The sequence below is a fragment of the Dermochelys coriacea genome, chromosome 10 (genome assembly GCF_009764565.3).
Source record: "Dermochelys coriacea isolate rDerCor1 chromosome 10, rDerCor1.pri.v4, whole genome shotgun sequence".
In the NCBI taxonomy this organism is placed as follows: domain Eukaryota; kingdom Metazoa; phylum Chordata; order Testudines; family Dermochelyidae; genus Dermochelys; species Dermochelys coriacea.
Genome location: NC_050077.1, coordinates 6,886,099 through 6,901,388, shown reverse-complemented (window position 1 = coordinate 6,901,388; position 15,290 = coordinate 6,886,099). Strand labels below are relative to the sequence as shown.

The window sequence follows — 15,290 nt, the reverse complement described above, 5'->3', positions numbered from 1 at the left end:
TGCTCCCGCGGTGCCTCTCTTCTGGTGAAATCAGACAATCTCTGAGCGCTAGCCAGCTGCTCTCAAAGTGACAGCGCCCAGCACGGACACCAGAGGCTGGGCTGGCTTTGCCCATGTGCTTGGGAGCCCACTGAAAGCAGCCCTATTGCATGGGGCACCAGAGGGCCAGGTAGCCCCCGAGCTGAGTGCCTCTTTCTCCTGGCCATGTTCCCAACCCAGATCCTCTCTTGGCTTATTTGGGAGCCGTGCAGACCGTGTTGCTGAGTGGCTCTGTGTCCGTGCATTAGGGTGAACAGGAGAGGCTGCAAACCCGGGGAACAAAAATCACCAGGGTGGGAAATGCAGCTTGTGTCCGGTGTAGGGGAATCACACACTAATACTCTGTGGGAGGCATATCACGGAGACACTGATATAGACCCAGAATGGGGAGGCGTTTGCTTTTTCTGTAATATCCCCCACTGGCGGGGGCGTCTGCCTGCAAATCCCGTTAGTCTAGATCAGAGCATGGCCCGATACTTACAGTGGCACCAATCCCCACTTCCAGGCACGCGGGAATGAAGCCACCCACCCTGAACCCGCTCTGCTGGCACCATATGCAGTAGCCTGTCTGCTCAGAGTACCCAAGGGCTCCAGACTCTGCACTGGCTCCCAGCTGAACAGACAGGCCAGTGTCCTGACAGGCAAAGCCTCCTGGGGGACTGGTGTCGCTCCCTCCATGCCTGTGATTTTTCCCGGGTGGCTACGCTCCACTGAGACAATGCAATGGGGAGGCTCACGTGTGTGGGAACTTCCCCAGGAGCTGAGGTTAGACTCTGGAACTCACATGAACTAAGGATCACCCCAGGCGTCTATTCAGAGCTAAATGCAACCCCCCTCTCTTCCTTCACATGCATCTGCCACTGCATAGACACACAGCCAGCCCCACTGAACCATACACGCACCAAGGTGCTTTTCCTACAGACCAGACAGCCACAAACAGCTGGGATCCCTGGACCGTCATCTTGGGGGGGGTGGCGGGTGCGGGGATCCCGGAACACCTACATGGTGTGTGTTAATCCCATCAGCTCAATTTCTGGGGCACTGGCATCCCCTCCTGCCCCATACATGGGCTCTGCCCTGCAGTCTTGCTTGTGGCCTCAGAAGATCAGTGCCTGGCACTGAGGGACCCCCGGTGCTGTTGTTTTGTGGCCCCATTGCTCAAACCTACAGCTTAAAGCCAGGCGCAGGTACCCAGTCCAAAGTGCCTCAGAGCATCAGCTGTCAGCCATCAGGTGCCCTATTAGCCATCCGCTCTGCCCCTCCAAGAGGGAGCAAACAACATGCAGATGGGCACAGGAAAGCGCCATCGGCCCAGCAGGAACCATTGCAGGCCGATCCCTTGTTCTATTCCTGGCTCCCACCAGCACGGCCTCCCTCTCTGTCCTGGAGCACATCGCTTGGCCACTCTGTGCCACAGCTTCTCCACCGCGCACCATGGCCATGATGCTGCCTCTCTCCCAGGGGGAGCTGGGAGGCCCAGTTCAGCCCTCTCCAGCGCTCGGCTGAAATTGAAATAATTAATGCTAACGAAGGATGCTTGTCAAGCATCAGCGAGCACAGTTAGTACAGGCTACAGTCAGTATACCAGGCTCACTCAACTGCTACTGAGATGCAGCCACCTCTGGGGTGGGTTGCAGCAGCTGCTCGATGATGCACAGCAACATTCCACAATCACTTAGCATAGGAAGCCACAAATAATACTGGGTCCAGGTGAAGCAGCAGGAGGGTGGAGTTTAAAGCCCTGGGCGGGGGGGAAGGGGGTTAAAAGGAGGAAAACAGCCTTGCCCAGCATACTGGAAAGCAAATGTGACCTAAAAGGCTGGAGCATGCCGCCTTGAGAATATGCTGAGTTCTGTGCTGGTGTGACCCTGCAGGGCTAAACCCCAGAGCAGAGGGCAGTGAAGTGCAACGAGCGCTGTCAGGAAACAGTGGAGGAAATGCGAGTGCAGAATTTCCGCTGGTCGGCTGGGTTGGCCTCTGTTCAAAATTCAAGGCACTCTCTGCCAGTTCCAAGGAGCCTTGGGCAGGGAAAAACCCGCTCGCAGGGGAGCGAGGCTAGTGAGCCGCTGTGCCAGGCAAACTCAGGCTGTGACCTGACATGGTACAGGTTACGCTGCCTTGTCGACGCTAGACGGTGCAACGAGTTGGTGCAGACAGGCAAACAAGACACCCTGAAATGCCAGCCTGGACGTAGCCGCGGGGGAGCCAGCTACGCCTCCGTAAGGGAGACGGAGCGGGTATCGTTTACACACTGAGGGGCTGGAAGTGAAGGATCTAGGAGGGGAATCAGCTCCTCGGAGGGTGTAAAACCAGGTGTAAGTTACAGCCCGCCAAATGCATCCGATGAAGTGAGCTGTAGCTCACGAAAGCTTATGCGCCAATAAATTTGTTAGTCTCTAAGGTGCCACAAGTCCTCCTTTTTCTTTTAGCCCGCCTTTGACCGCCATTGGCTCCCTCTAATGTTCCCAGGTGCAAATTGCAGCTGCTTACTATTGCTATACTATTGGATCCTGCCAGGGTACTGCCTGCGGGCCTGAGCCCTGAGCATCAGAGGAAGGAACCAGCTACTTACTTCACAGAGATGGAGAATTCCCCCGGGGCGCTCTCGCTCTCGCGGATCAGGAAGGCTCCCAAGTGCTTGCGTTTCAAGAGGATTTCTTCAGCCAGATGCCTGGAGATCCTTCCCGCATACCACCTGGAGGGGGTCACACAAAGAACCGCAGCTGAGCAGGAGATGGCAGGCCTGTGACTCCCACAAACCAGCAAGAACATGGGCCAGGCCCAGATGGGGCAGGAAGGTGTGAGATGATGCTGGGCGTTAGGTTACATTGAAGAGGGGGCCTCTGGCTGGACTGTGCACAAAGATTTTAATGGCAGCTAGTTAGCTCTCCTGCATAGCCCAGGCCAGAGATTCTTCCCCAGTGACTCCCATATGGAGCCCAATAACTTGGGGAACAGGTGCATGTGACACGGTCATGCAGCAGCTCGGTGGCAGAGCCAGGATTAGCATCCTGGTCTCCTGAGTTGCCGTTCAGTGCCCTACCCACTAGACCACGCTACCCCTGGGAGTCCTAGAGCTCAGGCACCTGCCAGAGCCTGGGCCACAAGCTGGTGTGGAGGCATTGCTCTAAAACGCAGCCTTCAGGAGACTGGAAGGGTTGAATGGGATACAGAGACTGAACAACCTTCTTTCACCCCGGAGAGGGTCTGTGTTCACCTGTCCCTGAAATGCAGCCACCTCTGGGGTGGAACACAGCACTGTATGGAAAGGGAAGTGCAGACGCCCGTCTCTGGTTGAAATGGTGGGAAAGATGTTAGGGCGGGACGGGTGTAAAATTATCCCAATTTGTGCCCTTTTGCCTAAGCCTAGCAAAGCTATAATTACAGCCCCATGAGCTGCCCTTCCACCTCTGTGGCACCATTACAATAGCCTTTTGTCACACGTGTGCTGGTTTGTAGCGTCCTGGCCACAGCAGCAGCAGCTTCCCCATTGCTATTTGTGCACCACCCAGCCCCGCTCATCCCATTGTTTATGTCTTCATCTAGTGGTTACCGTGGATCGAGGCCTGGCCAATTCTGGTGCCTGTCATTGTAGGGCTGTGATGCCAGCTTGGCTGGCAGGGAGGGGACACAGGAAGAGGGCGGACAATTAGACAGAGACAGCTACTGTGGCTTGGCTGTGTCATCCGGCTACCCCTGGCAGAAGCACCAGGTGTGTCTTAGATCAGATTCCACCTGGAGGGAGGAGATCGTGCGAGGACAGCGAACGACCTAGTGCAGGATAACCGCAAAGGATGTTGCCATCATGGGGACAACTTAGGGTGGAATCCAACATCTTGCTCTGCACAGAGAACAGTGGGGAAAATGATTTGCCTCATGGGCCCCTCGGGAGAAACGATTCAAAGGCTATGTCTACACTGCACCCTAACCTTGGGTTCTGACTCTGGTGTGAGCCCAAGCCCCGCTTCCATCCACAGGCAAATCAGTCTGATTTGGGCCCAACTGTGATTTGGGGCCAAGCCCTGTCATTGTGCAGTGTGGATGCAGCTCAAGCTGTAGACCCAAGTCAGGTCGGCGCAGTGCAGTTAGCACGGCGGTGAGACCCGGGACCAGCAATTGTAAATCCAGGTGTCCAGTACAGTGTGGACACTCAAGCCCAGGCTTGGAAACGCTGAGCCCACAAGCCTGGGTCCCCTGGTGGAAGGGCAGCGAACCTCTCACATTCTCCAACCAGGGTCCTGTTTCTCCTGCTGCTCCCCCCCCTTAGGTCCTGCTCCCTGGTGTGTCAGGGAGGAGAGGGGGTGTGTGGGGATCAATCAAAGAGAGAAGGGGGGGAGCTGTAACTTTGAGCCTCTGCCCCTAGCGGGGGGGGTGCGAGGGCTGTGCATGCTGAGGGGATGGATCTGGTGTCCTCGAAGCTCTAAAGAGATGGGCTAAGCCACCCTGAAGGGATGGGCTGAGCGCAGGGGAAGCTGGGCTGGGATCAGTGGGGAGGGAAGCAGCAGGTGAGTGGCCAGGGAGGGGACCCTATGGAGCAGTGAAGCGGAGAAGAGAAGGTGTCCCTAGCTGGCAGAGGGGGTGAGGCAGTGTTGGGGAAGGGGCACCACCCTTTGCTATTAGCTTTAAACCCACGTGTGGCTTGAGCCCTCACTGCAGAGACGCGACAGCCGCCAACAGCACCTGGGACGACGGGAACCCCAGCGATTTTGACAGGCAAATGTGCTGCTCACCAGTTAGTTTCACTTCTTTTTCTGGTCTGTTTCTCTCCCCGGCTCCGGAGCTAAAACTGTCCCTGAGGTTGGGGCTGCAGACGCTGCGGAGGGGGTTAGAGCTAGACAAAAGCCTTTGTCCCATGGCCTGAAAATAACTCCCCGTCTAAGGGGACGTGGCTGTCGGGCCTCGGGTTTGCAAATCCTGTGTCTGCTCAGTGTTTTAACCAGTCCTAGAACGGGGTCTTGAGGGCGTCCCTGAGACTCAAGCCATAGGGAGAGAATAAGGATGGAGAGAGCAAGAACGGACATAAACCCACCCCTCCCCGGGCGGGCCAGGCTCCGGCTGGAGGCACTGGTGACCCACTGCCATTGGTTGGCTGGGCCCTTTTGATTTTATCATGCCATGCCACAGCACCCGGCAGTTGACCGTGCCCGGCCTGGACCTCATTGCTGAAGCCCACACGCGAAATCCCTACGCCCATCACGGGACGTGGGGGAGGGGTGTGATGGAGGAGGACTCGGGGACTTCGCAGAGGAGGGGAAGGCCTGGCTGCCTGGCAAGTCATCCTACCATCTCAGCTGGTTACCACCCTGCCCGCTGCCCTGCCAGAGACCGGGAAACTCAGCCACAGAGGAAGGACGGGCCAAGGGCTGATTGCTTCCGGCATGAAACACCCCCATTGGCCTCGGCACCGCTCAGGGTGGACCCTACCAATGGGAGTTAGGCACCCAGTGAGGATCTGGGCCCCAGCTCAGAGAGGGTGTCAGTGTCCGAGCTGGGGTTGGGCCCCTGAGTCCAGATCCCTGCGTTCAGGCCAACAGGCCATGCCTCAGAAGAGACTGGTGGAGTCCACTGGGAGACTGGGTCCACTGGGTGCCCCCAGAGCTGACGCTGAACCTGCCGAGCGGCCCCGGGCTGGCGTTACTCAGAGGGACAGAGTCTTCTCTCTTTCCCTGGCTCCAGCACACGACTCTCCCTCTCCTCCCCACAGGGGGAAGTCACTGAGGATTCGTGGCCCCCTCATGCCAGGATGCAAGGAGAGAAGCGTGAGCCGGCTCCCCCTTCTCCCCCACAGGGGCACAGAGTTGTTTGCTTTTCCCAATCCTGGCCCAGTCTGATCCTGGCTGCTTGACCCAGGCCAGGCCTGCGTGGTGCCACTGCGCAGCCCAGCCTGGCATGGTCCGAGACCCAGTGAGAACCGCAGGGTCCCATGTGTGATGCGGGGTCCCCAGCCCCAGTTACTCCCCTCCCCCTTTATGTTCATCACAGCATAACCCCTGGCTCTTCCGCAGCACGGGAAGTGCCGGGCTCGCCCCCGGTAAAGGGCTGGTGAGTGGATTGGGTGTCTCAGCTGCTGCCGGTTCCTGGTGATTTTGCAAAGTTGCGATCGTGCTCCCGGCTGAAAGAGACGAGCTGTGCAGAAGCACTGACTTAACTCTAGCCACATCCTGTCGCTCATCTCTCATGCTAAGCTCTGCGCCTTCTCCTTTCCTGCGGCGGCTGCTTTACCTGGGGGGCACATCCCCCGGAGTCGGCCATGCAGGGGCGGGAGTGGTTCCCAGGGCCACTGTGAATGTTGGGGGGAGCAGGCGGCCACCCAGTCTGGGCAGGGTTGTACAGCAGTTTTGGGAGCACTTCTTCAGTTCCTCTCGACCCTTGTCGCTCGTGAACATCCGTGCACTTGAGTGCTGGTGGGTTGGGAAAACCCTGGGGGTCACGGGCGGACGGGGCGCCAAGAAGAGCCTTCCCGATTCCTTTACAGCATTACAGACGCCCAACCAGGGAGTGGAGAAAATGCTGTGTGACTTGAGTGCCCAATTTATGCCACAGGTGAGGACGATAGTGGGACAGTCCCCAAGGCCGACACGCGCTGGGGTCAGTTCGTGGTGCAAGAGGGAGTCACTAGTACAGGTGTGAAAAGCAAAGCTGGGCACAAACGATTTGCAAACAGAAAAAGGGGCTTAATTCTTCAGATCAACTATTTGGCCGGATCGGCTGAACAGTTTAGAGGAAACATCCTCACGGCCAGACCCCAGTTGAGGAGTGCTTATACCAGGGCAGTGGGGGGCAAAGGTGTCTGATGCCAGGGTGCAAGGAGAGAAGCGTGATTCAACTCCCCCATGTCGACGCAGGGGCACAGAGTTGTTTGCTTTTCCTGATCCTGGTCCTGCCCTGAGTCCCACCAACTGCCAGGGGCTTAATTAGCCCCAGGCACAAATTAGAGTAGCCCCAAGGTTGTTGTAGTTTTTGCCAGTGGAGAAGAGCTCCCAAGGATCTGCCCCATTGGCTAGAATCGCCAGAGCGCTTTGATCTCCAGTCCCGCCCCAGCCTGTTCCTTACACAGCAGGAGCTCGAAGCAGCTGCATATAGTTGGCTACATCAGCCCTGGGCCAGCTGAGAATTAGCCCGTACTAGGGGTATCCTCAACTAGCCTTTTCGAGCAGCTTTCAACCCTCTTTGTGGTGCTGGAGCCGTGCGAAGGGCCGTGGATCTCTGGGCTAGTAGGAAGGTGGTGTAAGATGCGGTCGCGTTAGTGGGAGTTGTGTGCCATTGGCAAATGAGTGGTACCTGCTGTTCTGCCAGCGTCCTTGGAAGGGGAACCTCTGTGCCAGGGGATGGGGTCTGGAACCTTTGTGCCAAAGGTGGCACATCGCTTGACGGGTGACTTTTAAAAGGACAGCCCCTCAAAAATAATACTTCGCCTTTAATGTGTTTTCCAACCACAGAACACAAAACACTTGATGAACAAGAGTGTCATTAGCCCTGGATTAACATGGGACGGGCGGGGAAGCTGAAGCACAGAGATGTGACTGACTCGGTCTGTGCCTCGGTTTCACCTTCTGTGAAATGGGGCTCATTAGTTACTTTACAGGCTTGGCGGGCCACAGCTGCCAATGTGCTCTGAGACCCTCTGAAGGAAGAGGCCTTGCACAGAAATACCAAGTCCTAGTGCTCCTTATTTCTCATACGGGGAATACGGTCATTTCATTTTGCACTCAACTGCTACCTTCTGAAGCGGGGTTGGCTGCCTCGGGGCCCAGGGCAGGCCTGCTTTGAACCCTCCAAGGCCCTTGCGAGGTGGAAGCTCAGGAGGTACTTACGGGTGTGGCTTGACTTTGATGTAATTCTTCGGAATGAATCCTTCTGAGCCATACAGCTCGGCTTTATACCAGTTCTGGTCGTCTTCCATATTCAGGATCTAAGGACACAAGGGAAGAGAACGTGCTGTTGAAATGTTGATTTCTCTCTGAGCTGTTTCAAACAGAGAAAATGACTGCTACCTCCCAGTGCTGCCAGCTCCAGGAATCGAATGGGTGTAGGATCGGAGCTGGCCCACAACGGAATATTTTTTCATAGGGAAACTGAGGTTTTGTGGAAAACAATATTTTTTGTTTCTTGCAGCGATAATTTGACGTGGTTGTTTGTTTGTGGGTTGTGCCTGTCTTTAAAACAGGCTTGATCCAAGTTCTGGGGCTGAACTCCCCTGGACTTCGACACGTTCCGAATCCAGCTCCAAATTTTGCCAATCACGTCCATTGCTAGGTTTATGGCTGATGAACTCAAACAGCAATTTCTATGTTGCTGCTCAGGCAGATACAAGCAGGAGGGAACATTATGGGCAGCCATGAGCATTGATTTGGGATTTCTAGGAGAGCCTGTGCAAATGGCATACCTGGCCCTTTAAAATCCCTCCTGTCTTGTTGGAAGGGAGTATTCTTTTTTCTTTCTTTACAGGAACTCAGTGTTATTCAATGGAGCGCCTCCTGCAGGGCAGGAAAACCCTTGGAGGACAGGTGGGATTTTTAAAGGGCCAAGACAATAGGTGTGGCCCTGGGGTTTCAGGTTGCCAGTGCAGCAAAGTTTGGATACTCCTGCAAGAGACTGGCACAGGTGCCCATGGGGTACAGCTATTCTATGCCAGCACCTCACGTGACAGACAATACCTTAGATGGGCACCTAAAGAAAGATAAATAGATCTATAGATGGACAGACAGACGTGGAGTTAATCTGGGCATCTCTATTTTAATCAACAGGAAATGTCACCATATAAATAGAAGGGCCGATGCCCAGTTTAGCTTTCACAATATTTTCCAGTACTCCTACCCAATGGGAAGCTCTGTTCAGTGCAGCTGTGCAAACAGGATTTGAAACTGTTCACATCACACTGGGCGTGAACCTGCTGCTGCTCAGATCGGCTTGATCCTGGGTGCCAGCTTTGTATCATTTTTGGTGGTGCCCAGAACGGGTCCAAACAGGGTCGGGGGCAACCGCCCCTGGCCCTGCGCTTTGGGGGACCCTCTGCTTCAGGGGGACATGGGGTCCAGGGTGGCCTGGGGGGTTAGCGGGGAACCTGGCACCTGCAGCAGCAAGCGACCTGGCCCCGGCCCATTCTGCGTCCAGTGGTGGAGCCAGGCCCACGTTCCTGAATATTGGTACTGATGGAAACCTGCATTTGCACCTGCGACCTGCACCATGTCTGCATGCCAGACTTGAGAGGCAAACGAGCATTTTAAACAGCAGCGCACTGAACAAACCCAAACCAGGCTTTTCCTCCAAAGCACAGCAACCCCCCAACCCTGCCGGCAGTGCTCAGACCTGCAGAGGGGGCCCAGGCCCAAAGGCAGATTCCGGGATCTCTGGGAACAGACCCAGGGCTCCAGAAATGCTTCGGAGTAAGGCAGAGGGGTTAGGACCGGGGGGGAAGGGGTGGGGGGAGAGGGAGCCTAGTACAACCAGGGCTGTGCCTGAGCAAATGGACTGGGCCAGCCCCCTGTAGGTGGGACGAGGAGCTGAGATCTGGCCGGTTCCTCTTCTGGCTGGGGGCTTACAACCAGAAGAGAGCCGGGTGAGTACAGCAGAGGCAGCCAGCTCAGCCCCCTCTTGCTCTCTAGTGACCCCCTTCTGGTTGATGTGAGGAGCGGCATTAATTAGTGGCCCTAGCTCCCTTTGCACTGGGTGTCTTTGACAGTTCTGGGGTCTGAGTGAGTCTCTCCGGGAATCATAGAATATCAGGGTTGGAAGGGACCTCAGGAGGTATCTAGTCCAACCCCCTGCTCAAAGCAGGACCAATCCCCAACTAAATCATCCCACCCAGGGCTTTGTGAAGCCGGGCCTTAAAAACCTCCAAGGATGGAGATTCCACCATCTCGCTAGGTAAAAAAGTTTTTCCTAATATCCAACCTAAACCTCCCCCACTGCAACTTGAGACCATTACTCCTCGTTCATCATCTGCTACCACTGAGAACAGTCTAGCTCCATCCTCTTTGGAACCCCCTTTCAGGTAGTTGAAAGCAGCTATCAAATCCCCCCCCCCCCATTCTTCTCTTCCGCAGATTAAACAATCTCAGTTCCCTCAGCCTCTCCTCATAAGTCATGTGTTCCAGTCCCCAATCATTTTTGTTGCCCTCCGCTGGACTCTTTCCAATTTTTCCACATCCTTCTTGTAGTGTGGGGCCCAAAACTGGACACAGTACTACAGATGAGGCCTCACCAATGTCGAATAGAGGGGAACGATCACGTCCCTCGATCTGCTGGCAATGCCCCTATTTATACATCCCAAAATGCCATTGGCCTTCTTGGCAACAAGGGCACACTGTTGACTCATATCCAGCTTCTTGTCCACTGTAACCCCTAGGTCCTTTTCTGCAGAACTGCTGCCGAGCCATTCGGTCCCTAGTCTGTAGCGGTGCATGGGATTCTTCAATCCTAAGTGCAGGACTCTGCACTTGTCCTTGTTGAACCTCATCAGATTTCTTTTGGCCCAATCCTCTAATTTGTCTAGGGCCTCTGTATCCTATCCCTACCCTCCAGCGTATCTACCTCTCCTCCCAGTTTAGTGTGATCTGCAAACTTGCTGAGGGTGCAATCCACATCATCCTCCAGATCATTTATGAAGATATTGAACAAAACTGGCCCGAGGACCAACCCTTGGGGCACTCCACTTGATACCGGCTGCCAACTAGACATGGAGCCATTGATCACTACCCGTTGAGCCCAACAATCTAGCCAGCTTTCTATCCACTTTATAGTCCATTCATCAAGCCCATACTTCTTTAACTTGTTGGCAAGAATACTGTTGGAGACTGTGTCAAAAGCTTTGCTAAAGTCAAGGAACAACACGTCCACTGCTTTCCCCTCATCCACAGAGCCAGTTATCTCGTCGTAGAAGGCAATTAGATTAGTCAGGCATGACTTGCCCTTGGTGAATCCATGCTGACTATTCCTGATCACTTTCAGAATTGATATCTTGAGGATCTGCTCCATGATTTTTCCAGGGACTGAGGTGAGGCTGACTGGCCTGTAGTTCCCAGGATCCTCCTTCTTCCTTTTTTAAAGATGGGCACTACATTAGCCTTTTTCCAGTCATCCTGGACCTCCCCCAATCGCCATGAGTTTTCAAAGATAATGGCCAATGGCTCTGCAATTACATCCGCCAACTCCTTTAGCACTCTCGGATGCAGCGCATCTGGCCCCATGGACTTGTGCTCGTCCAGCTTTTCTAAATAGTCCCAAACCACTTCTTTCTCCACAGAGGGCTGGTCACCTCCTCCCAGTGCAGTAGTCTGGGAGCTAACCTTGTTCGTGAAGATAGAGGCAAAAAAAGCATTGAGTACATTAGCTTTTTCCACATCCTCTGTCACTATGTTGCCTCCCTCATTCAGTAAGGGGCCCACACTCTCCTTGACTTTCTTCTTGTTGCTAACATACCTGAAGAAACCCTTCTTGTTACTCTTAACATCTCTTGCTAGCTGCAACTCCAGGTGTAATTTGGCCTTCCTGATTTCACTCCTGCATGCCCAAGCAATATTTTTATACTCCTCCCTGTTCATTTGTCCAATCTTCCACTTCTTGTAAGCTTCTTTTTTGTGTTTAAGATCAGCAAGGATTTCACTGTTAAGCCAAGCTGGTCGCCTGCCATATTTGCTATTCTTTCTACACATCGGGATGGTTTGTCCCTGTAACCTCAATAAGGATTCTTTAAAATACAGCCAGCTCTCCTGGACTCCTTTCCCCCTCATGTTATTCTCCCAGGGGATCTTGCTCATCAGTTCCCCGAGGGAGTCAAAGTCTGCTTTTCTGAAGTCCAGGGAAGTGGGTTTGCAACCATGGAGACACAGAGTCTGCAACAGGTCTGGGGGAGAACGAGTCCAGCCCCCTGCCACTGTAGCAAACTCACCCATCCCAAGCCTTTAAAAACCATGCGTCACACCCTCCCCCCTGACAAATCCTGAGACTGGTCTTAACACCATGAGATTTTAAACATCCTGAATTTGGGGCTCTTTGCCTTTGCCTGCTGGTGTTTGTGCTCTTCACACTCACGTTTTCAGCCTTTTCTCAGCAGCCACAAGGGCTAGAAACGTACCAGGTTTGTTTTTTCAAATGCAAGCTGAGATTCTCACGTGCTCCCTTGACTCCAGGAGCTGGGGCTTTAAGAAAACCACCACATATCGTGAGACTTGTGATTCAGGCATGAGACTTGGCAATGCTGAGGAGAACACTTTCCTGTGGCATGTTTTCTATTGCTTTTTCCTGCCTTGTAACTGTTCCCAGTGGTGGGAATTCCCCTACGGCCCTCAGGAGCCGATTCAGGACACTTGTTGACTGTGGGAATCACAGAATCATAAAGACGTCAGGCTGGAAGGGACCTTGAGAGGTCATCTAGACCAGCCTCCTGCATTGAAGCAGGACCAAGTAAACCTAGACCAGCCCAGACAGGGGTTTGTTCAACCTGCTCTTAAAAACCGCCAGTGATCCTACAACTTCTGTTGGAAACCTATTCCAGAGCTTAACTACCCTTCCAGTTAGAAAGTCTCTCCTACTAACCTAAATTCTCTTTGCGGCAGATTAAGCCCATTCCTTCTTATCCTTCCTTCAGTGGACATGTTCCCATCCTCTTTAACAGCCTGTAACATAGCTGAAGACTGTTTTCAGGTCCCCCCTCAGTCTGCTTTTCTCAGGATTAAACATGCCCATTTTTTTAACCTTTCCCCAGAGATCAGGGTTTCTAAACCTTTTTGCCAATTTTGCGGGGGGTGACTGTCTTCTCCCAGGAGGGGGTGGCCCTTTACGCCAGACACCAGCAGCCAAAAACATTGGACTGAGCATTTTGGGAGCTGCCTTTTGACAGTGCCCTGGTGGATTCTGGGGCAGGGAACTGCTTTAGCCACAGTGGAGGAATCCCCTTCTGTCTAGCTGAATTCATTTTTTCTTGTCTGGATCCATGGGTGGGGCAGGAGGGGAAGAGGGGAATTTCCACTCTGGACTCTGATTCATGCATCCCTTCCAAGAATGAGGGGTTGTGCTCACAGTCCAGAGCTATTTCACCGTCATGGGGTTTTCAAAGAAATTGAGTCAATGGGGAAATTTCACCCCTTCTCATCGGGGTTCTGGTGCCAGGTGGCTAGCTCATTGCTGAAGCTGGGGAGCTCTTCAGGCTAGGGCTGCAGAAGGTTCAGCCCTTTTGCACACTTCCTAGTGAATTTAGTGCTCGTGCAGGTGAGAGATGCTTGTGACAGCACTGGCTTGAACCAAACATTATGTTTACCAATGGCTATGCCAACACCCCCAACCCCTGCTGTCCCAGCCCTCAGCTTCCATTCAGCTCTGCCGGTGCCCCTCAGTCCTGATCTGGCACGAACCAGCTGGTACGGCAATGAGCTCTCCTGGCATCAGCAATGGTGCCGGTTTGGGAGCTTTGAACAAATGGGGACGGGGCTGGGACTCCTGTTCCTGTCTGACCTCCTCCAGCATTTGAACCCGAGTCGCTAGAAGGGAAAGGCTGGTGCATTCACACACAAGCCCTCCTGCAGCCGTTCCTGCCCACCAGCCTGAGCCCCAATCACTGGGCTCATAGCAGGCTGAGTTTCCTGGGGACACTCTTCCCCTCTGTCAGGATTGTCTCAACTCAGCCACACAGGAGAGAACTGGATGGGACTTGGTGTCTGATGTTATTCCCCCCCCCAGCACTCCAGTGTAGCATAGCTGGGGAAGTACCTGTTTGTAGCAAACCAATGAAAAGCTCTTGCCGTGCAGGAGAGGGACCAAGTTCCTGACACAGCCCAGTGGGGTGGAAAAGGACACCGCTCCCTGCCCTGAAACCAGACCAGCCTGTGTCTTTCCAACCTGGCCAGGGCTTGCCTAAGCAATGCAAAAGCCAGTGCTGCCTGCAAAGTGGGCACCTGCTTCTCCGGCAGTGCCCAGGCCCCTCTGCTGCCCTCTCGCAGCCTGGCCCAACGAGAGCCGAGTCCCGTCTTAAGTGCCTGATCGCAAACGAGCCAGCTGGCTAATGGCTCGGCCACCATGTCAGACACCCAATTCGCTAGGGACCAGGGACGGTCCTGAGCTGGCTGCTGAGCATCATGCTGCGCTGGGGCTGCGTGGTGGGCGACGGAGGGTTATGTGGTTATTGCCAGGCGGTGCCCTGGGGACCTGTGTTTGAAGAGAGACACTGATGGAATTGCAGCTGGTATCACCACCTAGTCAAGCTGTAAGGTCCTCAGCAGGGTCTCTGGTCTCCAGAGGTGCCCGGGAACAGCCGGGGCTGTTCCCCGGGCACACCTGCGGGGCATCAGCAGGGCTGCGTGGGGAAGCAGGGCTGGAGCAGTGGGGGGAGGCACCACAGGTGAGCAGCCGTTAGTCTCGTGAGCAGGGGCTACCCAGGTGAGCTAGGCCTGCCAGGCGCCCCGGCGCTGTGGCTCGCTGTGAGTTCTCCAGGCACTTCTTTGCAGCTCGGAGGCAGACAGAGCCCAGGTGTGCAGGGAACGGGCTTCCACACTGGTCTCCTCTGCTTAGCCCAAGCCAGGCTCTGTCCTCCCTTCCTGCCTTCGGGCCCCTACCTCATGGCTGATGTGACTGAGGGGTTAGCCAGGCGCCCACCAGACCTAGGGCCAGAGAAGGCCAGTGACAGCCCAGCCGAGGCAGCGTCTGCTCTGTGCTCCTGTTGCACAGCAGCTCCCAGCTGACTTAGCAACAGCCGAACGTGTGGAGCTGGCGGGCGGTTGCTTTGTTATTTCCTGTATTGACAGTCGGCGCTGGTGCCACCCTCCCAGCCATCTCCCACCTGCTTCCCCTCCCAGAGACAGTCCCTTGGCTGCGTGGCTCTATCCATAAATGACTCTGGAGAACCCTGGATTAGGAACAGGCAAAGCACCCGGACTGACGCTGAGCCTGTGATGAAACGACTTTGGTACAAGGAGTTTCCTTCCCACACGTGGGTTTGTGCTTCAGGCACGTACCCGGAGATCTGGGTTCTATTCCTGCCTCTCTGCAGCCCGGATGACCTTGGGCCAAACCACTCCCTGCTGTGGTTTCCTCATTGGTGCAATGGGGATAATGCCCCCGAAAGCTAAATCCAGGCTGGGCCCTGTGCAGATGCCTGGCAAGAGACAGTCTTCAAAGACAGGGTTAGTATCGGGCAGGTGGGGAACCGCGGCATGGAGAGAAGAAGCAACTTGCCCAACATCACCTAGGAAATGTGTGGGATTTGAACCTGGGCCTCCTGAATCCCCTTCTACTGCCTGACCCACCAGCCTATCTCT

The 15,290-nt window shown here is 54.7% G+C and overlaps 1 protein-coding gene across 2 annotated transcripts in view; it reads right to left on the bottom strand.

The window, feature by feature from the left end:
- The window catches only part of LOC119862958 (GRB2 related adaptor protein), a 41,199-nt gene that overhangs the window by 22,453 nt on the left and 3,456 nt on the right, over positions 1-15,290 (bottom strand). For both annotated transcript variants that reach the window (XM_043493575.1, XM_038420521.2), the window contains exons 2-3: positions 7,854-7,951; positions 2,612-2,734 (exon numbers count right to left, since the gene is read on the bottom strand). In XM_043493575.1, the coding sequence (XP_043349510.1) occupies positions 2,612-2,734; positions 7,854-7,951 (221 nt within the window). The remainder of the gene's footprint in view (positions 1-2,611; positions 2,735-7,853; positions 7,952-15,290) is intronic.